This window comes from Schistocerca gregaria, chromosome 1, assembly GCF_023897955.1.
Source record: "Schistocerca gregaria isolate iqSchGreg1 chromosome 1, iqSchGreg1.2, whole genome shotgun sequence".
NCBI classification, from domain to species: domain Eukaryota; kingdom Metazoa; phylum Arthropoda; class Insecta; order Orthoptera; family Acrididae; genus Schistocerca; species Schistocerca gregaria.
In genome coordinates, this window is record NC_064920.1 from 67,063,487 (window position 1) to 67,090,989 (window position 27,503).

Here is a 27,503-nt window from a genome sequence, read left to right on the forward strand (position 1 = left end):
GGGGACCCTTCACTTAACATGTGCATGACACACACTACCATATTTCAATGTGTATTATGTATTCCTGCTTCCTGCGACAGTCTACATCCTCACTGTGTATACGTGAAACAAAAGACCGTAGCACGTAGACAGACGCTGTTGCGCCGCGCCGCTGACGCGCCCGCTTGGCAAGCATCCCCTGTGGTGGTCGGTTGTTGTGGTCGCAGAGTCACGCGCCAGTGCTTCCTGTCCCTCAGGCAGCGCCGACGCCATCTTGGCCCTGGTCAACGCGGGCGCCAACGTCGAAGCCGAGGACAAGGACGGCCTCACAGGTGAGTCTCTCTCTCTCTCTCTCTCTCTCTCTCTCTCTCTCTCTCTCTCTCTCTCTCTCTCTCTGTGTGTGTGTGTATGTGTGTGTTTGTGTTTGTGTGTGTATCTTGTACCTTCGAGCATCACTCTAGATCCAGTTGCTACAAACTAGATAATCTGTACGAGTTTGTCCTTTCCCAGACCCTCCCGTTTTCTTAATGAACTGTCACGCTACAGGCTTATAGGTTTATATGATATTGCAGTGCCTGTGTTATTCCGATTTATTATGCAAGGTTCCTTTGGACATCCATACATTTATCCACCGACATAATAAAGTAACACTGGGCAAGTGACAGTCAAGTAGCATAATATACATAGCAGGTTGTATACGCATGGATGACTACATACAGAGGTTTGAGCCTGGCCGTGAGTCTTGCTCACATAGCCAGCTGGTAAGGTGACTGGACACGATAAGCGGGAAATCCGGGTTCGAGTCCTGGTGTGACACAGATTTCCAGTGTTGTCCCACCATTCTACAGCTCCTGCTGGTCCATAAACGCAATAGTGAATACATTTAATGTGTTATAGGCTTATGAGGTGTTGGTGGGTCAGATAACTCCACGACCACAGTAATGCAATACCTTCGTCGCTACAACTGCAAGACGGGTGGAAGTTGTAACGCAAAACTTGTTATTTGGGCAGGTCATGTCAAAGAGTTTATAAAGTCAGGAAAATTCCTGGTAAAATGTGCTGATATTCTTAATGCGTTTCAGTGCAAAGTAATTATGGTAAAACCTACAGAAATCGAATGTGCATGGGAGGAACTGCAATTCATTCACCATGAAAGTGGGTGCATGACACGTCTCCTCTATGGTCCCGTTCATCTAAAGCTGTTCCCATATGGCATGTTAATCCTGATATGAATGTGGAGGTGCACGAGATTCGTGGCATACGGTCTGTTACTTCACGCTGAGAAAGTATTGGTGCATGTGGAATACGAAATAAGTTCTACGATATTTCGACAACATGCAATGAAACATTAACCAATGAGAGATTATAGAGCTGTATTGAATTTCGTCATTTTCTGTTGATATTATGACTTACGAATATATACCGTTTCAAGTGACTAGCACATTTGGAATATCTCCAAATGCCTCGATATTGGTACGATTTGTTTGCGCTACAGTTTTAGGAACTGTAATATTGGTAGCTACAGAATTTTCATATTCGGTTATTTTCGCACCCTAACGTGGATGTCATGAATGTATGCCCTTTAAAGGCAACAACACATTTGTTATAATTAAATGTCTGGTAATAACATAGCGGTTGCCAAAGCTTCAGGAGTTCGTAACGTAAAAGAAGCGGTCGAGTATTACACATGTCCAGCGTGGTGTAATCAGAGACGCGCAGAGTCCGGTCCCAACACGCGGCCGTTGTACGGAACTCCTCCCAATGCGCAAAATGTGCGCCATGTTGTTTCTCTGTCATCTCCCCCACTTCCGTCATCGATAGTTCCAAATATTACACCAGATGTTTAAAAAAACTATCGCATATTCCCCCAGATGGTACTACTGGACAAAACTAGAAGAAAAGTTCGTGCGATTACATGCCCAGGAACCAATGGCAGATGAGATAAGGCTGAAAAAACAGTTCACAGCCGTTGTGTTATTTAGAGATGGGTCGGGATTCTCAAGGGATGGCGTCATAAATTACCACAGTACGCACGTCTGAGCCGAACCAAGTCCTCAAGCAATCGTGGAGGCGAGACATCGGGAGCACTTCAGTACTCATGTACGAGGAGGAATTGTCGGTGATAAGCGCGTAGGGCCGTACACTTAAGCGAACGGTTTAACAGGTCCGTATATCACCAATTTCTTCGTGATGAACTGCCAGCGCTATTGTAAAATATTTCGCTTGCAAAAGCGTAGTAACTGCAATTTATGCATGACAGAGCACCACTCAGTTTTGTATGCATCGTGCGCCAGTACCTCACCGCGACCTGTCATGGACGATAGATTTGTCAAGAAAGTCCGGTAACATGGCCTCCACATTCACCGGGCCTTTTCTTCCTTCTTGTTGTTGTTGTTGTTGTTGTTGTTGTTCTTCTTCTTCTTCTTCTCTCACTCTCTTTTTCCCCATCAGTCTTCTTACTCATTTGCTGCAGCCTGCTACGAATATCTTCTGTACTCATTAGTTTTTTTTTTTTTTCATTCCACTGAAAACATCCTGTAATTCTTCCTCACTTTTACTGAGGTTAGCAATGTCATCGGTGAATCGTATCGTTGATATCCCTTCACCTTGAATTTTAATCCCACTCCAAAACCTTTCTATTACTTCCTTCATTATATCTTCAGTGTATCAATTGAACAGTGGGGCCGGAGGGCTGCATCCCTGCTTATATTCTTTTTAATTCGAATACTTCGTTCTAGCTCTTCCAATTTTACTGTGCCCCCTTGATTCTTGTAAACACCTCTTGTATACACTCGGTTTTTCCTATAGTTACTCCTATTTTTCCCAGGTTTTCGAACGTCTTGCACCATTTCCCATTATCGAACCTTTTTTCAAGATGGACAAATCCTATCAAAAAATTTAGATTTTTCGTCAGTCTTGCTTTTATCATCAGCCGCAATGTCAAAAATGCGTCTCTGGTGCCTTTATGTTTGCTAAAGCCAAACTGATTGTCATCTAACAGTTCCTCAATTGTCTTATTTATTCTTCCGTATATTATTATTGTCAGCAGCTTGGATCTTGAGTTGTTAATCTCCTAGTGCGATATATCTCACACTTACCTGTTTTTCCTCTCTTCGGAGCTGAAAGGGTGATATATTTCCGAAAGTCTGATGGTATGTCGCCGGTGCCATAGATTCTACACACTAAGTTCACTAGTCGTTTAGTTGCCACTTTTCCGAGTGATTTTAGAAATTCCGATGAAATTTTATGTGTCCTTTCTGCCTTATTTAATCGCAAGTCTTCCAAAGCTCTCTTAAATTCTGACACTAAAACTGGATCCCCTATCTCTTACAGTTCTGGCTATGACAACATTTAAAGACATTGGTGTACGCCCGATCCACCGATAATGATCTGATGTTATGGTACCGTGTGACGCAGTCCAATATGAGACAGGTGTATTTGAAAGAGTACGTGATTCACTGTGAAGAAGGACTGAAGAGTGGGTGAGGAGGCGTGGCAACCGCATGCAGCACTTCCTATTGCGTCTGCTCCTACGTAACATACAGATGGGAAAGACAGGACAGATTAACCCGTATTTACGCCGCTACAGGTTTCCGGAGATATCGTTACTGGAACTTGACCAGCACTGTCTCATGTAGGAACATAATCATCGCCTAAGTGCCACACGTCCACCTTTGTGGTGGCGAATCAAAATATGTCACTTCTAGGTCACGTGGGATGGGGGCAGGTAGACAGGTAGACTCTGTGTGGGCGTGGGCAGCCAGCAGCGCCCCCAGTCACGCGAGGACACCGCCTCGGCTGCGGCGCAGCCATTCTGGGAACACGGCGCCGCTATTATTGGGCAGAGTCCGACGGAATGGCGGCTGTTGCAACCACCACTGCTCTTTCGCTGAATTCTGTCGGTAAACCTGGGCTCTCTGTGACCACAAGTCAGTTACTTGCTTGTGTCGTATAGAGAAGACACACTATGCACAATAGCAGCCGAAGCTGAAAGTGCTCCGAAAACACGAGCAAGTCTGCCGGACAGGATGCTATATTATCAGCTCTGTCCTCATATCTACACGTCTTGCCGTTAGATGCCAGTATTTTCCACAGATGAACCTAGCCGCATACCAGTCCTTTTACAGGCGCCTATACAGTTTGTACAAAAAAATCAAGCCATGTACGGCTGAACGTTGTAAGGAGTCTGGAAATTATATACCAGTTTTCACTGAAACCTATATGTTCTGATCTATTGCTACTTTTATGTAGCTGACAAACAACAACTTGGGAGTACATAAAACTAATTGACGTCTAAAAGGATGTCATTACAAAGGTTTTGTGTAACCGATTTACCTAAACTAAGCATGTTGCTCGCAAAATACGCAATAACTTCATTTTCATGTGCATCAAAAAGTTACCCTGCCTGTACCGCCTGTAGCTTATAGGCAAAAGCTCCCCCCCCCCCCCCCCTCCAGTTATAGCAGCAGTTTACTGTATATCGCTGAAACCATAGCGTTCCAAACTGTTCTAAAACGTGCAGGTCATGCCCGCTTACAACTAGTGATGGAACCACCAACTGTTTTTAACAATACATTGGCCAGTCGATTGCTTTTTCCATCAGTCGATTCCTTCGGTCAATGAAACAACCGAATGAAACTAGTGCCTGGGGCTACGTGAGTTATAAGAATTATTTTCACTCTCTCTGGGAGTTTGAGTCAATTCATTTACAAACTTTTTCAACCTTTTCGTTTTTATATGAATGATTTCTGGGCCGTCAACTTCTTTAGAGACAAACATCATACCTTATTTCAACGAGAGAGGAATATATCATATATTTCTAAAAACGAAGTATTTTTAAAATGCATCTATACCCCCCGTGACCTTGCCGTTGGTGGTGAGGCTTGCGTGCCTCAACGATACAGATAGCCGTACCGTAGGTGCAACCACAACGGAGGGGTATCGGTTGAGAGGCCAGACAAACTTGTGGTTCCTGAAGAGGGGCAGCAGCCATTTCAGTAGTTGCAGGGGCAACAGTCTGGACGATTGACTGATCTGGCCTTGTAACACTAACCAAAACGGTCTTGCTGTGCTGGGACTGCGAACGGCTGAAAGAAAGGGGAAACTACTGCCGTAATTTTTCCCGAGGGCATGCAGCTTTACTGTATGGTTAAATGATGATGGCGTCCTCTTGGGTAAAATATTCTGGAGGTAAAATAGTCCCCCATTCGGATCTCCGGGCGGGGACTACTCAAGAGGATGTCGTTATCAGGAGAAAGAAAACTGGCGTTTTACGGATCGGAGTGTGGAATGTCAGATCCCTTAATCGGGCAGGTAGGTTAGAAAATTTAAAAAGGGAAATGGATAGTTTAAAGTTAGATATAGTGTGAATTAGTGAAGTTCGCTGGCAGGAGGAACAAGACTTTTGGTCAGGTGAATACACGGTTATAAATTCTAAATCAAATAGGGGTAATGCAGGAGTAGGTTTAATAATGAATTTTAAAAAAAAAACAGGAATGCGGGTAAGCTACTACAAATAGCATAGTGAACGCATTATTGTGGCCAAGATAGATACGAAGCACCCGCCTACCATAGTAGTACAAGGTCATATGCCGAAGAGATGATGAAGAGATTGATGAAGTGTATGATGATATAAAAGGGTGACTGGAATTCGACAGAAGGAAAATGAAGAGAAGGAAACGTAGTAGGTTAATATGGAATGGGGTTACATTATGCAAGAGGAAGCCGACTCATAGAATTTTGCAGAGCGCATAACTTAATCATATCTACCACGTGGTTCAAGAATGATGAAAGAAGGTTGTATACATGGAAGAAGCCTGGAGATACTGACAGGTTTCAGATAGATTATATAATGGTAAGACAGAGATTTAGGAACCAGGTCTCCGTCTTTATACGTGGAGCGGAATAACAAAGCGACTGACAGCAAGTTGTTTACAGTACAACTACCTTAACAAGAACCAATCAGACCACGAAGTTTGTCGCGCCTTCTCTGCTGTGCACAGCTGTCATGTCACTCTCCAAATTCAGCTGCCGGTTACGGGTCAGCGTTACATAATTATTATGATCAGTGTTTGTACAAAATGTTATTCAGTGCTGTATTTTTTTTAATAGTGTGTGTGAAGGTAAGAGTGAAAATGCTTAGGTAAGTGACAAGACTATAATTATCCTCCAAAGAGAACTAAATATTAGATTTCAAATGGGAACATATGGACATACTCGTACAGAACTGTACAGTGCTGCAACTAGAACCGTATTACATTTGTGTGTAATGGCAAACTGATAACATGCTTACCTTCCATACTGAACTGTCGACCGTTTTGTTGTCATGATCCATCAGGGAATATTGTTATCTGACTATACTATTTGTACAGTTCGTGAGAGGTTCTGGTAGATACCAGGTGATCAAGAAGTCAGTATAAATTTGAAAACGGAAAAAATCACGGAATAATGTAGATAGAGAGGCACAAATTGACACACATGCTTGGAATGACATAGGGGTTTTATTAGAACCAAAAAAATACAGAAGGTCAAAAAAAGTCCGACACATGACGCCTCATTTCCTCAAAATAGCAGTAATTAGCATAACAAAGTACAGGGTGTTTCAAAAATGACCGATACATTTGAAACGGCAATAAAAACTAAACGAGCAGCGATAGAAATACACCGTTTGTTGCAATATGCTTGGGACAACAGTACATTTTCAGGCGGACAAACTTTCGAAATTACAGTAGTTACAATTTTCAACAACAGATGGCGCTGCAAGTGATGTGAAAGATATAGAAGACAACGCAGTCTGTGGGTGCGCCATTCTGTTCATCGACTTTCTGCTGTAAGCGTCTGCTTTTCACAACGTGCAAGTGTGCTGTGGACAACATGGTTTATTCCTTAGAACAGAGGATTTTCTGGTGTTGGAATTCCACCGCCTAGAACACAGTGTTGTTGCAACAAGACGAAGTTTTCAACGCAGGTTTAATGTAACCAAAGGACCAAAAAGCGATACAATAAAGGATCTGTTTGAAAAATTTCAACGGACTGGGAACGTGATGGATGAACGTGCTGGAAAGGTAGGGCGACCGCGTACGGCAACCACAGAGGGCAACGCGCAGCTAGTGCAGCAGGTGATCCAACAGCGGCTTTGGGTTTCCATTCGCCGTGTTGCAGCTGTGGTCCAAATGACGCCAATGTCTACGTATCGTCTCATGCGCCAGAGTTTACACCTCTATCCATACAAAATTCAACGCAGCAACCCCTCAGCGCCGCTACCATTGCTGCACAAGAGACATTAGCTAACGATATAGTGCACAGGATTGATGACGGCGATATGCATGTGGGCAGCATTTGGTTTACTGACGAAGCTTATTTTTACCTGGACGGCTTCGTCAATAAACAGAACTGGCGCATATGGGGAACCGAAAAGCCCCATGTTGCAGTCCCATCGTCCCTGCATCCTCAAAAAGTACTGGTCTGGGCCGCCATTTCTTCCAAAGGAATCATTGGCCCATTTTTCAGATCCGAAACGATTACTGCATCACGCTATCTGGACATTCTTCGTGAATTTGTGGCGGTACAAACTGCCTTAGACGACACTGCGAACACCTCGTGGTTTATGCAAGATGGTGCCTGGCCACATCGCGCGGCCGACGTCTTTAATTTCCTGAATGAATATTTCGATGATCGTGTGATTGCTTTGGGCTATCCGAAACATACAGGAGGCGGCGTGGATTGGCCTCCCTATTCGCCAGACATGAACCCCTGTGACTTCTTTCTGTGGGGACACTTGAAAGACCAGGTGTACCGCCAGAATCCAGAAACAATTGAACAGCTGAAGCAGTACATCTCATCTGCATGTGAAGCCATTCGGCCAGACATGTTGTCAAGGGTTTCGGGTAATTTCATTCAGAGACTAAGCCATATTATTGCTACGCATGGTGGATATGTGGAAAATATCGTACTATAGAGTTTCCCAGACCGCAGCGCCATCTGTTGTTTACAATTGTAACTACCGTAATTTCGAAAGTTTGTCTGCCTGAAAATGTACTGTTGTCCCAAGCATATTGCAACAAACGGTGTATTTCTATCGCTGCTCGTTTAGTTTGTATTGCCGTTTCAAATATACCGGTCATTTTTGAAACACCCTGTAAGACAAAGCAAAGATGATGTTCTTTACAGGAAATGCTCAATATTTCCACCATCATTCCTCAACAATAGCTGTAGTCGAGGAATAATGTTGCGAACAGTACTGTCAAGCATGTCCGGAGTTCTGGTGAGGCATTGGCGTCGGATGTTGTCTTTCAGCGTCCCTATAGATGTCGGTCGATCACGATGCACTTAACGACTTCAGGTAACCCCAAAGCAAATAACCGCACGGACTGAGGTCTGGGGTCCTGAGTGCCAAGCATGACGAAAGTGGCAGCTGAGCACACGATCGTCCAAACGACGCGCGCAAGAGGTCTTTCACTGCGTGTAGCAATATGGGGTGGAGCGCCATCCAGCATAAACGTCGTACGTTCCAGTAGGTGTTTATCGGCCAGGCTGGGGATGGTGCAATTCTGTAACATATCGGCTTACCTCTCACCCGTCACGGTAGCAGTTATAAAACCAGACTCATTCATTTCCTCCAAGAAAAAAGGCCCGACAACGGTAGATGTGGTAAATCCAACCCATACCGCGACTTTCTCGTCGTGCAATGGAGTTTCCACGACAGTTCTAGGATTTTCGGTAGCCCACATTCTGCAGTTGTGGGCGTTGACAGACCCTCGGAGCGTGAAATGAGCTTCGTCGGTCCGCAACACGTTACTCAACCAATCGTCGTCTTCCGCCATCTTTTGAACCGCCCACACCGCAAATGCCCTCTGCTTCAATAAATAACCAGGTAACAGTTCACGATGCTGATGAATTTTGTACGCATAGCATCAGAGGGTTCGCGTAAGTGCCAATCTTCCTATGTCGATAGGATCGTAACGCTGAACTAGCACATTCCCCTTTCTGATAATACAGCTTCACTAAAAGCGCCTTTTCATGTAATGTCAACATGCTGCGACTGCTAGCGCATCTGATTCTCTCTCTCATTACAGCTCCTTTTACACACGATTGTCATGCGCAGTCACTGACGTTTTGCTGTCCAGCGCCATCTGTCGGACATTTTGTGAACTTTTTTTTGGCTCTAATAAAACCCTATGTCTTTCCAAGCATGTGTGTCAATTTGTACCTCTCTACCTACATTATTCCGTGGTTTATTAAGTTTTCAAATTTATACTGACTTTTTGATCACCCGGTTTATTACGTCCTATGAACATTAATGATAATGGATCTGACTCGAAAAACCCGCTGTTGTTTACAAATATCTGCAGTACGCAGAGCGGTACTCTTCGTTTGTCCTGTACTTGTACCGTGTCATCGAGGACTAAACTTGCACGTTCGTGTATGAGAAAACGAGAGCGTACCCAGAACGGAACCGTGTGGTAGTGGTAGCCGAGCACAGCGGTGAGGCGGCGTGTTGTGCCGTGGTGCCCACAGCGCTGCACTGCGCGGCCTCTCGCGGCCACACTGACTGCCTGGAGGCGCTGCTGACGCTGTGCGGCGCGCAGGTCGACGTCATGGACAGCCACGGCTGCACGGCGCTCTTCTACGCCGCCACGCTGGGACACGCCGACGCCACGCGCCTGCTGCTCGGCCACGGTGCAGACCCCAACCGACAGGACCGCAAGGGCCGCACGTGAGTCCGCACCTCTCCTCGTCTGTTCTTTCCGTCACACAGTGTCAAACTGCTCTCCAGTCTGTATGGCCTTTTTTAAATTGTCCCGGATATTCGTAGTATTACAAAGGCAAACAGAGGAGAATTAAACCAGAAAATATTCTCAGTATACATAGGCATGGAAACCAATGGATTCTCTGATACCAACGGTTCACAAGTGCACTCGCGACAATGTTCAACACTGTTAATGTCTAGCGATTCATTGACACTAAGGACGAGGCTGGAGTACACCAAATCTTTTACACTGAGGCGCCAAAGAAACTGGTGCATGTATGCGTATTCAAATACAGAGATATGTAAACAGGCCGAATACGGTGCTGCGGAAGGCAACGCCTATATAGGACATCTGTGTGGTGCAGTTCTTATATTGGATGCTGCTACTACAACGGCAGATTATAAAGTTTTAAGTGAGTTTGAACGTGGTATTATGGTAGGCGCACGAACAATGGGACGTAGCATCTTCAAGGTAGCCATGAAGTAGGGATACTCCCATATGATCATTTCACGAGTGTATCGTGAATATCGGGAACCCGATAAAGCATCAGATCTCTGAAACCACTTTAGCCGAAAAAAGATCCTGCAAGAACGGGGCCAAAAACGACTGAAGAGAATCGTTAAACGTGACAGAAGTGTAACCCTTCCGCAAATTCCTGCAGATTTCAGTGTCGGGCCATTAGCAAGCGCCAGCGTGAGAACCACTCAACGAAACATCATCGATATGGGCTTCTGGAGTCGAAGGCCCATTCGTGTACTCTTGATGGCTGCACGATACGAAGCTTGACCCCTCGCCTAGGCCTGTCAACACCAGCATTCGACTGTAGATGACTGCGAACATGTTGCCTGGTTGGACGAGTCTTGTTTCAGATTGTATTGAGCAGACGAACGTGTACGCATATGGAAACAACCTTATGAATCCACTGACTTTCATGTCAGCGTGGGACTGTTCAAGCTGGTGGAAGCTTTGTAATGGTGTGGGACCCCTGATACGTCTAGACAGACTCTCACGGGTGATACGTACATAAGCATCCTGTCTGATCACCTGCATACATTCATGTCCATTGTGCATTCCGACGGACTACACGACACTGCGACACCCCCGTACCTCCAGAATTGCTGCAAAGTGCCTGCAGGGACACTCTTCCGAGTTTAAACACTTCCACTGGCCACCAAACTCCCTAGACATGAACCGTATTGAGCATATCTTGGATGCCTTGCAACACACTGTTCAGAAGACATCTCCATATCCCCCCCCCCCCCCCCCCCCCGTACTCTTACGAATTTATGGACACCCCTGCAGGATTCATGGTGTCAGTTACCTCCAGCACTACCTCATACATTAGACAAGTCCATGCCACGTCATGCTCCGGCACTTCTGCGTGCTCGCCGGAGCACTGTACAATATTAGGCAGGTGCACCAATTTCTTTGGCTCTTCAGTGTAAATGACCCCACTCAAAAAAATCCAAGGGGTGCTACCGAGGGACCAAGGAGACCACGATGTTGGCTAGATACAACCGATACAGTTGTTCTCTAAGGATGGTATTATGTATTACCAAACATCCAGAGGAAACTGCATTAGCGCTCCATCATGCATGTACCACATATGCACCATTCTACCATAAGTTCCAAATAAAAACGGCGTTAGGCTAACAGTGCCGCAACATTGCAAGTCCTATCAGGGGTAGTATTGGTTTCCAGACCTATATTTATTAGGATTGTTTGCTTGTTCCATTTTCCTGTACTTGCTCCTTTCGTTTGCACCTGTAATAATCAGTCACCATGCACATGACAATTAGAAGGCATATTAACTGTTATCATTATTCGTAAAACCTTTTCATATCATGTGTATTTTGTCTGTACTTGATATGCCAAGATTCCATAGCTACAATTGATCTGTCTATGTGTGCACTATAAAATAATATTATATCATACTTTAACCAACATATCTTGTTGAATCTCTGTACAAGTGATTTTACAATTATACCTAGCAGTTCGCAGCATTCTTCAGTACATCCGAACCAAATAAAATTACGTGGCAGTGTCGTCGAAGTATTTCGTGTTGGTACACATGAATAAAATCGTGGTTTTACAGTCAAAATTACATTTGACCTCTCGACCGCTCACTCGGCCATCGCCATGAGGAGTAAGAAACTACAGACTGACGAAGCTGTCACAGTGTTTCGCTTGCAAAGACGCGATAGCGATGTCTGGAACCTTCGAGAAAGGAGCACAATGGCGTATGCGCCGGAAAGCGAGTTGAGAAGCTTATAGCTGCCCTAACTCCCCGCACCGAGGTCGTGCGAGTGACTGGCGTCACGTCTGGTGCCCCCACCTCTCTGCAAGCGTCAAGCAACCGTCTTTGCGTTTGGTCCATGTCAAAGCCGCCACCATGCCCTATTAAGTGTGTATTCTTGGCCTCGGTAGAAATTGTTGCGGTTTGTTCTAATCTGCGCCAGTCCGTTTATAATGGAATCAGAATATGATGATCCATGAGCTAAGACTCTCGTTTTTCCAAACAATATTTTGTGCAGCGTCTCTGGACAGTTTTCAGCAATGGCTGACTTCTCTAGCTCTCGTTCAAGGAGTGGCGTCTGGGCGGTACAACACTCGGCAACAGTGAGAGCGGCTTATACCAAAACACTGTGCACTCGAAGACATACGTCTTCAACGGGCATAATGTATCTTGTACCTTTGAGACAGATTGGACCACGTGTCTGAATCCACATGTCTGCAGCACGCAACCCATCTCGCTGCATTGCCCCAGATAATAGAATGAACACAGAGCACTTAGCCTCGTCAGCTGATTCACGAGGTGTCCTTCGTCGGCTTCACTGGAAAGCGTTTGCAGACTCTCCCTTGTTGTAATTATAATCTCAGAAAACGCGTCTCAGATGCTGCAGTTCATATTGTAGATGGTCAGTCTCAGAAAGGTTTTTTTTTTGGCACTGTGTTCTAAGATATCCAGGACCACTTTCTTGTTTACAGTGTCACGAATCTGAGAGCACATATATAGAATTCAGTAGTATCGCATGCACAAGGTGTAAAAGGCCAGTGTGTTGGTGGAACTGTCATTTGCACTTAGATGATTCGCGTGAAAAGACGGCTGCATTACGGGAATGTAATGTAAGTATAGTTCAAACGCGGAATTCTTTAGCGGAGCCAATATTTCTAGATCGACTGTGTCAAGAGCGTGCCGAGAGAGCCAGATTTCAGGCATTACCCCTCTCCACCGACGACGCAGTAACCAACGGCCCTCACTGAACGAAGCAGAGCGGTGGCGTTTGCATGGTGTTTTCGGGGCTAATAGACAAGCATCACTGCCTGGAGTAACAACCGAAAATAACTGTATGACGTACGACGAACGTATCCGTTAGAACAGAGCGGCGAAATTTGGCGTTAATGGGCAATAGAAGCAGCCTCTGCTGACAGCACATCTGCAGCACCTCTCCTGGGCTCGTGACCATATAGGTTGGATCCTACACGACTGGAAAAGCGTGGCGTGGTCAGATGATGATGATGATGATGACGATGATGATGTTTGGTTTGTGGGGCGCTCAACTGCACGGTTATCAGCACCCGTACAAATTCCCAATCTTTTCTCAGTCCAATCTCGCCATTCTTATGAATGATGATGAAATTATGAGGACAACACAAACAGTCATCTCGAGGCAGGTGAAAATCCCTGAGCCCGCCGGGAAACGAACCCGTGAGCCCGTGGTCGGTAAGCGAGAACGCGACCGCGAGAGCGCGAGCTGCGGACGTGCTCAGATGAGTCCCTATTTTAGCTGATAAGGGCTGACGATAGTGTACGAGCGTCGCGCATATCCCACGAAGCTATGGAACTAAGTTGTCAATAAAGCACTGTGCAAGCTGGCGGTATGGGATGTCTTGGGTATTAATAACCGCTTCAGTTGTATTTAGTCATTTACTACTGGATCTCAAAAGGTTTCGTGGTATTAAAATCCTCATCGTCAGGTGAACATATGATTAAAACATTAGGGCGGAAAAGCTCAAAGACTTTTTACTCAACATTCCTTGTCTGTCAAAACAAATTACCGCTAAAAGACGGTATGTTGTAGTTTAAAAAGTGCCAGATTCCAATATAGAGGGTGGGTCGAGAATAATTCGTATTGTAGTGATCGCGTCTCTGATCTATACAGAACCGCGTGCAGGGGACCTGGCCGCGTGCACTGTCATACTAACGGCAAGAAAATAAACAGCTGTGTTCACATCTCATCCAACTGAACCGATCATTGACAAGGCCATTTGCAATGATTCAAATGTCCAAATGTGTGTGAAATCTTATGGGACTTAACTGCTAACGTCATCAGACCCTAGGATTCCACAATACTTAACCTAGATTATCCTAAGGACAACGACACAAACCAATGCCGAGGGAGGACTCGAACCTCCGCCAGCACCAGCCGAACACATTTGCATTCATTCATAGACTTGATGTTCCCTGCTGTGTCAACGGTGCACAGTTGTCGCTGACAAGTTGTGGAGAGTTAGAACGAGTCGTTTGTGGGCGCAGGCCGGCGCACTGCGGCGCGGCCAGGGGCCAGCTGGAGACGTGTTGTGGAGAGTCAGAACGAGTCGTTTGTGGGCGCAGGCTGGCGCACTGCGGCGCGGCCAGTGGCCAGCTAGAGACGTGTTGTGGAGAGATTGAACGAGTCGTTTGTGGGCGCAGGCCGGCGCACTGCGGCGCGGCCAGGGGCCAGCTGGAGATGTGTTTTGGAGAGTTAGAACGAGTCCTTTGTGTGCGCAGGCCGGCGCACTGCGGCGCGGCCAAGGGCCAGCTGGAGACGTGTTGTGGAGAGTTAGAACGAGTCGTTTGTGGGCGCAGGCTGGCGCACTGCGGCGCGGCCAAGGGCCAGCTGGAGACGTATTGTGGAGATTTACAACGTGTCGTTTGTGGGCGCAGAACGGCGCACTGCGGCGCCGCCAGGGGCCAGCTGGAGACGTGTTGTGGTGAGTTAGAACGAGTCGTTTGTGGGCGCAGGCTGGCGCACTGCGGCGCGGCCAGGGGCCAGCTGGAGACGTGTTGTGGTGAGTTAGATCGAGTCGTTTGTGGGCGCAGGCCGCCGCACTGCGGCGCGGCCGAGGGCCAGCTGGAGACGTGTTGTGGAGAGTTACAACGAGTCGTTGCAGACCGGCGTACTGCACTGCGGTTCGGCCAAGGGCCAGCTGGAGATGTGTTGTGGAGGGTTACAACGTGTCGTTTGTGGGCGAAGGCCGGCGCACTGCGGCGCGGCCAGGGGACAGCTGGAGACGTATTGTGGAGAGTTAGAACGAGTCGTTTGTGGGCGAAGGCCGGCGCACTGCGGCGCGGCCAGGTGCCAGCTGGAGACGTATTGTGGAGAGTTAGAAGGAGTCGTTTGTGGGCGAAGGCCGGCGCACTACGGCGCGGCCAGGGGCCAGCTGGAGACGTATTGTGGAGAGTTAGAACGAGTCGTTTGTGGGCGCAGGCCGGCGCACTGCGGCGCGGCCAAGGGCCAGCTGGAGACGTGTTGTGGAGAGTTACAGCGAGTCGTTGCAGACCGGCGTACTGCACTGCGGTTCGGCCAAGGGCCAGCTGGAGACGTATTGTGGAGAGTTACAACGTGTCGTTTGTGGGCGCAGGCCGGCGCACTGCGGCGCGGCCAAGGGCCAACTGGAGACGTGTTGTGGAGAGTTACAACGTGTCGATTGTGGGTGCAGGCCGGCACACTGCGGCGCGGCCAAGGGCCAGCTGGAGACGTGTTGTGGAGAGTTAGAATGAGTCTTTTGTGGGCGCAGGCCGGCGCACTGCGGCGTGGTCAGGGGCCAGCTGGAGACGTGTTGTGGAGAGTCAGAACGAGTCGTTTGTGGGCGCAGGCCGGCGCGACCAAGGGCCAGCTGGAGACGTGTTGTGGAGAGTTAGAACGAGTCGTTTGTGGGTGCAGGCCGGCGCACTGCGGCGTGGTCAGGGGCCAGCTGGAGACGTGTTGTGGAGAGTTAGAACGAGTCGTTTGTGGGCGCAGGCCGGCGCACTGCGGCGCGGCCAAGGGCCAGCTGGAGACGTGTTGTGGACAGTTAGAACGAGTCGTTTGTGGGCGCAGGCCGGCGCACTGCGGCGCGGCCAAGGGCCAGCTGGAGACGTGTTGTGGAGAGTTACAACGTGTCGATTGTGGGTGCAGGCCGGCATACTGCGGCGCGGCCAAGGGCCAGCTGGAGACGTGTTGTGGAGAGTTAGAACGAGTCGTTTATGGGCGCAGGCCGGCGCACTGCGGCGCGGCCAAGGGCCAGCTGGAGACGTGTTGTGGAGAGTTAGAACGAGTCGTTTGTGGGCGCAGGCCGGCGCACTGCGGCGTGGTCAGGGGCCAGCTGGAGACGTGTTGTGGAGAGTTTGAACGAGTCGTTTGTGGGCGCAGGCCGGCGCACTGCGGCGCGGCCAAGGGCCAGCTGGAGACGTCTTGTGGAGAGTTACAACATGTCGATTGTGGGTGCAGGCCGGCACACTGCGGCGCGGCCAAGGGCCAGCTGGAGACGTGTTGTGGAGAGTTAGAACGAGTCGTTTGTGGGCGAAGGCCGGCGCACTACGGCGCGGCCAGGGGCCAGCTGGAGACGTACTGTGGAGAGTTAGAACGAGTCGTTTGTGGGCGCAGGCCGGCGCACTGCGGCGCGGCCAAGGGCCAGCTGGAGACGTGTTGTGGAGAGTTACAACGTGTCGATTGTGGGTGCAGGCCGGCAACCTACGGGGCGGCAAAGGGCCAGCTGGAGACGTGTTGTGGAGAGTTAGAACGAGTCGTTTGTGGGCGCAGGCCGGCGCACTGCGGCGCGGCCAAGGGCCAGCTGGAGACGTGTTGTGGAGAGTTACAACGTGTCGATTGTGGGTGCAGGCCGGCAACCTGCGGCGCGGCCAAGGGCCAGCTGGAGACGTGTTGTGGAGAGTTAGAACGAGTCGTTTGTGGGCGCAGGCCAGCGCACTGCGGCGTGGTCAGGGGCCTGCTGGAGACGTGTTGTGGAGAGTCAGAACGAGTCGTTTGTGGCCGCAGGCCGGCGCGACCAAGGGCCAGCTGGAGACGTGTTGTGGAGAGTTAGAACGAGTCGTTTGTGGGTGCAGGCCGGCGCACTGCGGCGCGGCCAAGGGCCAGCTGGAGACGTGTTGTGGAGAGTTAGAACGAGTCGTTTGTGGGCGCAGGCCGGTGCGACCAAGGGCCAGCTGGAGACGTGTTGTGGAGAGTTAGAATGAGTCTTTTGTGGGCGCAGGCCGGCGCACTGCGGCGTGGTCAGGGGCCAGCTGGAGACGTGTTGTGGAGAGTCAGAACGAGTCGTTTGTGGGCGCCGGCCGGCGCGACCAAGGGCCAGCTGGAGACGTGTTGTGGGGAGTTAGAACGAGTCGTTTGTGGGTGAAGGCCGGCGCACTGCGGCGCGGCCAAGGGCCAGCTGGAGACGTGTTGTGGAGAGTTAGAACGAGTCGTTTGTGGGCGCAGGCCGGCGCACTGCGGCGCGGCCAAGGGCCAGCTGGAGACGTGTTGTGGAGAGTTAGAACGAGTCGTTTGTGGGCGCAGGCCGGCGCGGCCAAGGGCCAGCTGGAGACGTATTAGGGAGAGTTACAACGTGTCGATTGTGGGTGGAGGCCGGCGCACTGCGGCGCGGCCAAGGGTCAGTAGGAGACGTGTTGTGGAGAGTTGGATCGAGTCGTTTGTGGGCGCAGGCCAGCGCACTGCGGCGCGGCCAAGGGCCAACTGGAGACGTGTTGTGGAGAGTTACAACGTGTCGATTGTGGGTGCAGGCCGGCGCACTGCAGCGCGGCCAAGGGCCAGCTGGAGACGTGTTGTGGAGAGTTAGAATGAGTCTTTTGTGGGCGCAGGCCGGCGCACTGCGGCGTGGTCAGGGGCCAGCTGGAGACGTGTTGTGGAGAGTCAGAACGAGTCGTTTGTGGGCGCAGGCCGGCGCGACCAAGGGCCAGCTGGAGACGTGTTGTGGAGAGTTAGAACGAGTCATTTGTGGGTGAAGGCCGGCGCACTGCGGCGCGGCCAAGGGCCAGCTGGAGACGTGTTGTGGATAGTTACAACTTGTCGATTGTGGGTGCAGGCCGGCGCACTGCAGCGTGGCCAAGGGCCAGCTGGAGACGTGTTGTGGAGAGTTAGATCGAGTCGTTTGTGGGCGCAGGCCGGCGCGGTCAGGGGCCAGCTGGAGACGTGTTGTGGAGAGTCGGAACGAGTCGTTTGTGGGCGCAGGCCGGCGCGACCAAGGGCCAGCTGGAGACATGTTGTGGAGAGTTAGAACGAGTCGTTTGTGGGCGCAGGCCGGCGCACTGCGGCGCGGCCAAGGGCCAGCTGGAGACGTGTTGTGGAGAGTTACAACGAGTCGTTGCAGACCGGCGTACTGCACTGCGGTTCGGCCAAGGGCCAGCTGGAGACGTATTGTGGAGAGTTACAACGTGTCGTTTGTGGGCGCAGGACGGCGCACTGCGGCGCCGCCAGGGGCCAGCTGGAGACGTGTTGTGGTGAGTTAGAACGAGTAGTTTGTGGGCGCAGGCTGGCGCACTGCGGCGCGGCCAGTGGCCAGCTAGAGACGTGTTGTGGAGAGATTGAACGAGTCGTTTGTGGGCGCAGGCCGGCGCGGCCAAGGGCCAGCTGGAGACGTGTTGTGGAGAGTTAGAACGATTTGTTTGTGGGCGCAGGCCGGTGCACTGCGGCGCGGCCAAGGGCCAGCTGGAGACGTGTTGTAGAGAGTTACAACGAGTCGTTGCAGACCGGCGTACTGCAATGCGGCCAAGGGCCAGCTGGAGACGTGTTGTGGAGAGTTAGAACGAGTCGTTTGTGGGCGCAGACCAGCGCACTGTGTCGCGGCCAGGGGCCAGCTGGAAACGTGTTGTGGAGAGTCAGAACGAGTCATTTGTGGGCGCAGGCCGGCGCGGCCAAGGGCCAGCTTGAGACGTGTTGTGGAGAGTTAGATCGAGTCGTTTGTGGGCGCAGGCTGGCGCACTGCGGCGTGGTCAGGGGCCAGCTGGGGACGTGTTGTGGAGAGTCAGAACGAGTCGTTTGTGGGCGCAGGCCGGCGCGACCAAGGGCCACCTGGAGACGTGTTGTGGAGAGTTAGAACGAGTCGTTTGTGGGCGCAGGCCGGCGCACTGCGGCGCGGCCAAGGGCCAGCTGGAGACGTGTTGTGGAGAGTTACAACGAGTCGTTGCAGACCGGCGTACTGCACTGCGGTTCGGCCAAGGGCCAGCTGGAGATGTGTTGTGGAGGGTTACAACGTGTCGTTTGTGGGCGAAGGCCGGCGCACTGCGGCGCGGCCAGGTGCCAGCTGGAGACGTATTGTGGAGAGTTAGAACGAGTCGTTTGTGGGCGAAGGCCGGCGCACTGCGGCGCGGCCAGGTGCCAGCTGGAGACGTATTGTGGAGAGTTAGAACGAGTCGTTTGTGGGCGAAGGCCGGCGCACTACGGCGCGGCCAGGGGCCAGCTGGAGACGTATTGTGGAGTGTTAGACCGAGTCGTTTGTGGGTGCAGGCCGGCGCACTGCGGCGCGGCCAATTGCCAGCTGGAGATGTGTTGTGGAGACTTACAACGTGTCGATTGTGGGTGCAGGCCGGCGCACTGCGGCGCGGCCAAGGGCCAGCTGGAGACGTGTTGTGGAGAGTTAGAATGAGTCTTTTGTGGGCGTAGGCCGGCGCACTGCGGCGTGGTCAGGGGCCAGCTGGAGACATGTTGTGGAGAGTCAGAACGAGTCGTTTGTGGGCGCAGCCCTGCGCGACCAAGGGCCAGCTGGAGATGTGTTGAGGAGAGTTAGAACGAGTCGTTTGTGGGCGCAGGCCGGCGCACTGCGGCGCGGCCAAGGGCCAGCTGGAGACGTGTTGTGGAGAGTTACAACGAGTCGTTGCAGACCGGCGTACTGCACTACGGTTCGGCCAAGGGCCAGCTGGAGACATGTTGTGGAGGGTTACAACGTGTCGTTTGTCGGCGAAGGCCGGCGCACTGCGGCGCGGCCAGGGGACAGCTGGAGACGTATTGTGGAGAGTTAGAACGAGTCGTTTGTGGGCGCAGGCCGGCGCACTGCGGCGTGGCCAAGGGCCAGCTGGAACCGTGTTGTGGAGAGTTAGAATGGGTCGTTTGTGGGCGCAGGCAGGCGCGGCCAAGGGCCAGCTGGAGACGTGTTGTGGAGAGTTAGAACGAGTCGTTTTTGGGCGCAGGCCGGCGCACTGCGGCGCGGCCAAGGGCCAGCTGGAGACGTGTTGTGGAGAGTTACAACGAGTCGTTGCAGACCGGCGTACTGCACTGCGGTTCGGCCAAGGGCCAGCTGGAGATGTGTTGTGGAGTGTTACAACGTGTCGTTTGTGGGCGAAGGCCGGCGCACAGCGGCGCGGCCACGGGACAGCTGGAGACGTATTGTGGAGAGTTAGAACGAGTCGTTTGTGGGCGAAGGCCGGCGCACTCCGGCGCATCCAAGGGCCAGCTGGAGACGTGTTGTGGAGAGTTAGAACGAGTCGTTTGTGGGCGCAGGCCAGCGCACTGCGGCGCGGCCAAGGGCCAGCTGGAGACGTGTTGTGGAGAGTTAGAACGAGTCGTTTGTTGGCGCAGGCCGGCGCGGCCAAGGGCCAGCTGGAGACGTGTTGTGGAGAGTTAGAACGAGTCGTTTGTGGGCGCAGGCCGGCGCACTGCGGCGCGGCCAAGGGCCAGCTGGAGACGTGTTGTGGAGAGTTACAACGTGTCGATTGTGGGTGCAGGCCGGCGCACTGCGGCACGGCCAAGGGACAGCTGGAGACGTGTTGTGGAGAGTTAGATCGAGTCGTTTGTGGGCGCAGGTCGGCGCACTGCGGCGTGGTCAGGGGCCAGCTGGAGACGTGTTGTGGAGAGTCAGAACGAGTCGTTTGTGGGCGCAGGACAGCGCGACCAAGGGCCAGCTGGAGACGTGTTGTGGAGAGTTAGAACGAGTCGTTTGTGGGCGCAGGCCGGCGCACTGCGGCGCGGCCAAGGGCCAGCTGGAGACGTGTTGTGGAGAGTTACAACGAGTCGTTGCAGACCGGCGTACTGCACTGCGGTTCGGCCAAGGGCCAGCTGGAGACGTATTGTGGAGAGTTACAACGTGTCGTTTGTGGGCGCAGAACGGCGCACTGCGGCGCCACCAGGGGCCAGCTGGAGACGTGTTGTGGTGAGTTAGAACGAGTCGTTTGTGGGCGCAGGCTGGCGCACTGCGGCGCGGCCAGTGGCCAGCTAGAGACGTGTTGTGGAGAGATTGAACGAGTCGTTTGTGGGCGCAGGCCGGCGTGGCCAAGGGCCTGCTGGAGACGTGTTGTGGAGAGTTACAAGGTGTCGTTTGTGGGCGCGGTCCAGCGCACGGCGGTTCGGCCAAGGGCCAGCTGGAGATGTGTTGTGGAGAGTTAGAACGAGTCGTTTGTGGGCGCCGTCCGGCGCACTGCGGCGCGGCCAAGGGCCAGCTGGAGACGTGTTGTGGAGAGTTACAACGAGTCGTTGCAGACCGGCGTACTGCAACGAGGCCAAGGGCCAGCTGGAGACGTGTTGTGGAGAGTTAGAACGAGTCGTTTGTGGGCGCAGACCAGCGCACTGCGGCGCGGCCAGGGGCCAGCTGGAGACGTGTTGTGGAGAGTCAGAACGAGTCATTTGTGGGCGCAGGCCGGCGCGGCCAAGGGCCAGCTGGAGACGTGTTGTGGAGAGTTAGATCGAGTCGTTTGTGGGCGCAGGCTGGCGCACTGCGGCGTGGTCAGGGGCCAGCTGGAGACGTGTTGTGGAGAGTCAGAATGAGTCGTTTGTGGGCGCAGGCCGGCGCGACCAAGGGCCAGCTGGAGACGTGTTGTGGAGAGTTACAACGTGTCGATTGTGGGTGCAGGCCGGCATACTGCGGCGCGGCCAAGGGCCAGCTGGAGACGTGTTGTGGAGAGTTAGAATAAGTCTTTTGTGGGCGCAGGCTGGCGCACTGCGGCGTGGTCAGGGGCCAGCTGGAGACGTGTTGTGGAGAGTCAGAACGAGTCGTTTGTGGGCGCAGGCCGGCGCGACCAAGGGCCAGCTTGAGACGTGTTGTGGAGAGTTAGAACGAGTCGTTTGTGGGCGCAGGTCGGCGCACTGCGGCGCGGCCCAGGTTCAGCTGGAGACGTGTTGTGGAGAGTTGCAACGAGTCGTTGCAGACCGGCGTACTGCACTGCGGTTCGGCCAAGGGCCAGCTGGAGATGTGTTGTGGAGGGTTACAACGTGTCGTTTGTGGGCGAAGGCCGGCGCACTGCGGCGCGGCCAGGGGACAGCTGGAGACGTATTGTGGAGAGTTAGAACGAGTCGTTTGTGGGCGCAGGCCGGCGCACTGCGGCGCGGCCAAGGGCCAGCTGCAGACGTGTTGTGGAGAGTTAGAACGAGTCGTTTGTGGGCGCAGGCCGGCGCACTGCGGCGCGGCCAAGGGCCAGCTGGAGACGTGTTGTGGAGAGTTAGAACGAGTCGTTTGTGGGCGCAGGCCGGCGCACTGCGGCGCGGCCAAGGGCCAGCTGGAGACGTGTTGTGGAGAGTTACAACGAGTCGTTGCAGACCGGCGTACTGCACTGCGGTTCGGCCAAGGGCCAGCTGGAGATGTGTTGTGGAGGGTTACAACGTGTCGTTTGTGGGCGAAGGCCGGCGCACTGCGGCACGGCCAGGGGACAGCTGGAGACGTATTGTGGACAGTTAGAACGAGTCGTTTGTGGGCGAAGGCCGGCGCACTGCGGCGCGGCCAGGTACCAGCTGGAGACGTATTGTGGAGAGTTAGAACGAGTCGTTTGTGGCCGAAGGCCGGCGCACTACGGCGCGGCCAGGGGCCAGCTGGAGACGTATTGTGGAGAGTTAGAACGAGTCGTTTGTGGGCGCAGGCCGGCGCACTGCGGCGCGGCCAAGGGCCAGCTGGAGACGTGTTGTGGAGAGTTAGAACGAGTCGTTTGTGGGCGCAGGCCGGCGCACTGCGGCGCGGCCAAGGGCCAGCTGGAGACGTGATGTGGAAAGTTAGAACGAGTTGTTTGTGGGCGCAGGCCGGCGCACTGCGGCGCGGCCAAGGGCAAGCTGGAGACGTGTTGTGGAGAGTTACAACGTGTCGATTGTGGGTGCAGGCCGGCGCACTGTGGCGCGGCCAAGGGCCAGCTGGAGACGTGTTGTGGAGAGTTAGATCGAGTCGTTTGTGGGCGCAGGCCGGCGCACTGCGGCGTGGTGAGGGGCCAGCTGGAGACGTGTTGTGGAGAGTTACAACGTGTCGTTTGTGGGCGAAGGCCGGCGCACTGGGGCTCTTCCATAGGCCAGCTGGAGACGTGTTGTGGAGAGTTACAATGAGTCGTTTGTGGGCGCAGGCCGGCGCACTGCGGCTCGGCCATGGGCCAGCTGGAGACGTGTTGTGGAGAGTTACAATGAGTCGTTTGTTGGCGCAGGCCAGCGCACTGGGGCTCGGCCAAGGGTCAGCTGGAGACGTGTTGTGGAGGTTTTCAACGAGTATTTTGTGGGCGAAGGCCGGCGCACTGCGGCGCGGCCAGGGGCCAGCTGGAGACCTGTTGTGGAGGGTTACAACGAGTCGTTTGTGGACGAAGGCCGACGCACTGCAGCGCGGCCAAGGGCCAGCTGGAGACGTGTTATGGAGGGTTACAACGAGTCTTTTGTGGGCGAAGGCCGGCGCACTGCGGCGCGGTCAGGGGCCAGCTGGAGACGTGTTGTGGAGAGTTAGAACGAGTCGTTTGTGGGCGCAGGCCGGCGCACTGCGGCGCGGCCAGGGGCCAGCTGGAGATGTGTTGTGGAAGTTACAATGAATCAGTTGTGGGCGCAAGCCGGCGCACTGGGGCTCGGCCAAGGGACAGCTGGAGACGTGTTGTGGAGGTTTTCAACGAGTCTTTTGTGGGCGAAGGCCGGCGCACTACGGCGCGGCCAGGGGCCAGCTGGAGACGTGTTGTGGAGGGTTACAATGAGTCGTTTGTGGGCGAAGGCCGACGCACTGCGGCTCCTAAAGGGCAAGCTGGAGACGTGTTGTTGGGGGTTACAACGAGTCGTTTGTGGGCGAGGGCCGGCGCACTGCGGCGCGGCCAGGGGCCAGCTGGAGGCGTGTTGGGGAGAGTTAGAACGACACGTTTGTGGGCGCAGGCCGGCGCACTGCGGCTCGGCCAAGGGCCAGCTGGAGACTTGTTGTTGGGGGTTACAACGAGTCGTTTGTGGGCGCAGGCCGGCGTACTGCGGCTCGGCCAAGGGCCAGCCGGAGACGTGATGTGGAGAGTTAGAACGAGTCGTTTGTGGGCGCAGGCCGGCGCATTGCGGCGCGGCCAAGAGGCAGCTAGAGTCGTGTTGTGGAGAGTTAGAACGAGTCGTTTGTGGGCGAAGGCCGGCGCACTGCGGCGCGGCCAAGGGCCAGCTGGAGACGTGTTGTTGGTAGTTAGAACGAGTCGTCTGTTGGAGCAGGCCGGCGCATTGCGGCGCGGCCAGGAGCCAGCTGGAGACGTGTTGTGGAGAGTTAGAACGAGTCGTTTGTGGGCGCAGGCCGGCGCATTGCGGCGCGGCCAAGAGGCAGCTAGAGTCGTGTTGTGGAGAGTTAGAACCAGTCGTTTGTGGGCGAAGGCCGGCGCACTGCGACTCGGCCAAGGGCCAGCTGGAGACATGTTGTGTGTAGTTAGAACGAGTCGTTTGTTGGAGCAGGCCGGCGCATTGTGGCCTGGCTAGGAGCCAGATGGAGACGTGTTGTGGAGAGTTACAACGAGTCGCTTGTGGGCGCAGGCTGGCGCACTGCGGCGCAGCCAAGGGCCAGCTTGAGACGTGTTGTGGAGAGTTACAACGTGTCGTTTGTGGGCGCAGGCCGGCGCACTGCGGCGCGGCCAAGAGCCAGCTGGAGACGTGTTGTGGAGAGTTAGAACGAGTCGTTTGTGGGCGCAGGCCGGCGCACTGTCGCGCGGCCAAGGGCCAGCTGGAGACGTGTTGTGGAGAGTTACAACGAGTCGTTTGTGGGCGAAGGCCGGCGCACTGCGACTCGGCCAAGGGCTAGCTGGAGACGTGTTGTGCAGAGTTAGAACGAGTCGTTTGAGGGCGCAGGCCGGCGCCGCCAAGGGCCAGCAGGAGACGTGTTGTGGAGAGTTAGAACGAGTCGTTTGAGGGCGCAGGCCGGCGCAGCCAAGGGCCAGGTGGAGACGTGTTGTGGAGAGTTAGAACGAGTCGTTTGTGGGCGAAGGCTGGCGCACTGCTACTCGGCCAAGGGCCAGCTGGAGACGTGTTGTGCAGAGTTAGAACGAGCCGTTTCTGGGCGCTGATCGGCGCACTGCGGCGCGGCCAGGGGCCAGCTGGGACGTGTTGTAGACAGTCAGAACGAGTCGTTTGTGGGCGCAGACCGTCACACTGCGGCCCGGCCAAGAGCCAACTGGAGACGTGTTGTGGAGAGTTACAACGAGTCGTTTGTGGGCGAAGGCCGGCGCACTGCGGCGCTGCCAGGAGCCAGCCGGAGACGTGTTGTGGAGAGTTAGAACGAGTCGTTTGTGGGCGCAGGCCGGCGCACTGTAGCGCGGCCAAGGGCCAGCTGGAGACGTGTTGTGGAGAGTTAGAACGAGTTGTTTGTGGGCGAAGGCTGGCGCACTGCTACTCGGCCAAGGGCCAGCTGGAGACGTGTTGTGCAGAGTTAGAACGAGCCGTTTCTGGGCGCTGATCGGCGCACTGCGGCGCGGCCAGGGGCCAGCTGGGACGTGTTGTAGACAGTCAGAACGAGTCGTTTGTGGGCGCAGACCGTCACACTGCGGCCCGGCCAAGAGCCAACTGGAGACGTGTTGTGGAGAGTTACAACGAGTCGTTTGTGGGCGAAGGCCGGCGCACTGCGGCGCTGCCAGGAGCCAGCCGGAGACGTGTTGTGGAGAGTTAGAACGAGTCGTTTGTGGGCGCAGGCCGGCGCACTGTAGCGCGGCCAAGGGCAAGCTGGAGACGTGTTGTGGGTAGTTAGAACGAGTCGTTTGTTGGAGCAGGCCGGCGCATTGCGGCGCGGCCAGGAGCCAGCTGGAGACGTGTTGTGGAGAGTTAGAACGAGTTGTTTGTGGGCGCAGGCCGGCGCACTGCGGCTCGGCCAAGGGCCAGCTGAGACGTGTTGTGGAGAGTTAGAACGAGTCGTTTGTGGGCGCAGTTCAGCGTACTGCGGCGCGGCCAGGGGCCAGCTGGAGACGTGTTGTGGAGAGTTAGAATGAGTCGTTTGTTGGCGCAGGCCGGCGCACTGCGGCGCGGCCAAGGGGCAGCTGGAGACGCTGCGGCTGCTGGCGGCGCACGGCGCCTCTCTCTGGCTGCGAAACGTGCGCGGCGACCTGCCGTTGCACGACGCCGTCGCCTCGGGCCGCACCGAGCTGGTGCGCTGGCTGCTGGGCCGCCGCCCCGACGCCGCCGACGCGCCCAACAACGACGGCCGCTGCCCGCTGCACGTCGCCGCCATACACAACAACGTCGAGATGTGCAAGGTACGGCAGAGGCGGCGGAAACAATTTCACACGTGCTCAGCCTCTTAAAGAAATGTTCACGTTCACACCACCATACGGGCACACACGTCAGTCGTTCCGAAAGTAATGCCTCTTTTTGACGGAAACTACAGGACATACATTAACCACAACACTACAGCTAAACAGAGTAATATGTCAGCTACAGAATGTCATTTTTCCACACAGTCAGCACCATTCGTTATGCACTTTTATCAACGATGACCAGAGTCTGCACACCGCGATTGTAAAAATAGGAGCCAGCTGAGGCTAACCACTTCCTTACGACCTTGAGAACGGCATCTGAGGCTTAAAAACCTTCGCCACGTAGTCCATCTTTCAGAGGTCCAAAGAGATGTTACCCTGAAGGCGAAAAATCGAGACTGTACGGCGGATCTGGTAAGACACTCCAGCCGAATTTTCCAGTGAGTTACGTGGTCGTAAAACTATTGTGAGGCCTCTCGTTACCACGTCGCCGGTGAAAGTTGGTCTTCTCCTCAGGTTTCACCCTGGAAATTCGGGCTTTCAGCTTAGTCAGCTTAGTCAATGCCGTCTTTTAGCTTGCTGCATTGACAGTTTCTGCAGGGTCCAAGACATCTGGCTATCCCAGAAGACTGTGCACATCACTGTCCCTTCAGAAGGCTGTGTCTTAAATTTCTACTTCGATGGAGAATTTGCATGTTGGCATTCCATGGACTGTCACTTGGATTCCGGCTCGTAGTGGTGACACCATCTCTGGTGACGGTGCTGTTCAAATTGCTTCAAATGGCTCTGAGCATTAGAACATAGAACTACTCAAACCTAACTAACCTAAGGACATCAGACACATTCATGCCCGAGGTAGAATTCGAACCTGCAACCGTAGCGGTCGCGCGGTTCCATGCTGAAGCGCCTAAACCGCTCGGCCACAGCGGCACGCAATTTTGTTCAAAATTGTCACATTCAGCTTCGTGTCGGTCCAGCAGGTCCTGACAAATTTCCATTCCATTAGCTATCCTTCTCCACAGACTTCGTGACAACTGAGATGTTCCAACTTTGTCTCTAAGGCATTACAATCGACATTCAGCTTTGCACACAATTCTCTGGTCGTCATCCGGCGATCGACACGGGTGAGTTCATCAATACGCTCCTCATTGCGGGCCGTGGCTAGTTGCGCACACTTTCCATAGCCTTGAAAATGCCGTCTCCATCGCCTCACATTTGTCACGTCTATTGTATCGTCTCCATACACCTTTAACAAGCGTTGATGGATTTCAATCGGCGCAATTTCTTCAGCAGCCGGGAATCGCACATCGCTGTTTTTTACGCGCGTCCCTATCAGACTCCATTCTTGAACATTCCTCTGCTAGCGCTAACTACCACAGAAC

At 53.5% G+C, this 27,503-nt stretch overlaps 1 protein-coding gene across 1 annotated transcript in view; it reads left to right on the forward strand.

Annotated features, from left to right (window-relative positions):
• LOC126270168 (uncharacterized) overlaps positions 1–27,503 on the forward strand; it is a 342,447-nt gene that overhangs the window by 171,336 nt on the left and 143,608 nt on the right. The window contains exons 4-6 of the mRNA XM_049974090.1: positions 237–311; positions 9,496–9,694; positions 25,875–26,121. Of these exons, the coding sequence (XP_049830047.1) occupies positions 237–311; positions 9,496–9,694; positions 25,875–26,121 (521 nt within the window). The remainder of the gene's footprint in view (positions 1–236; positions 312–9,495; positions 9,695–25,874; positions 26,122–27,503) is intronic.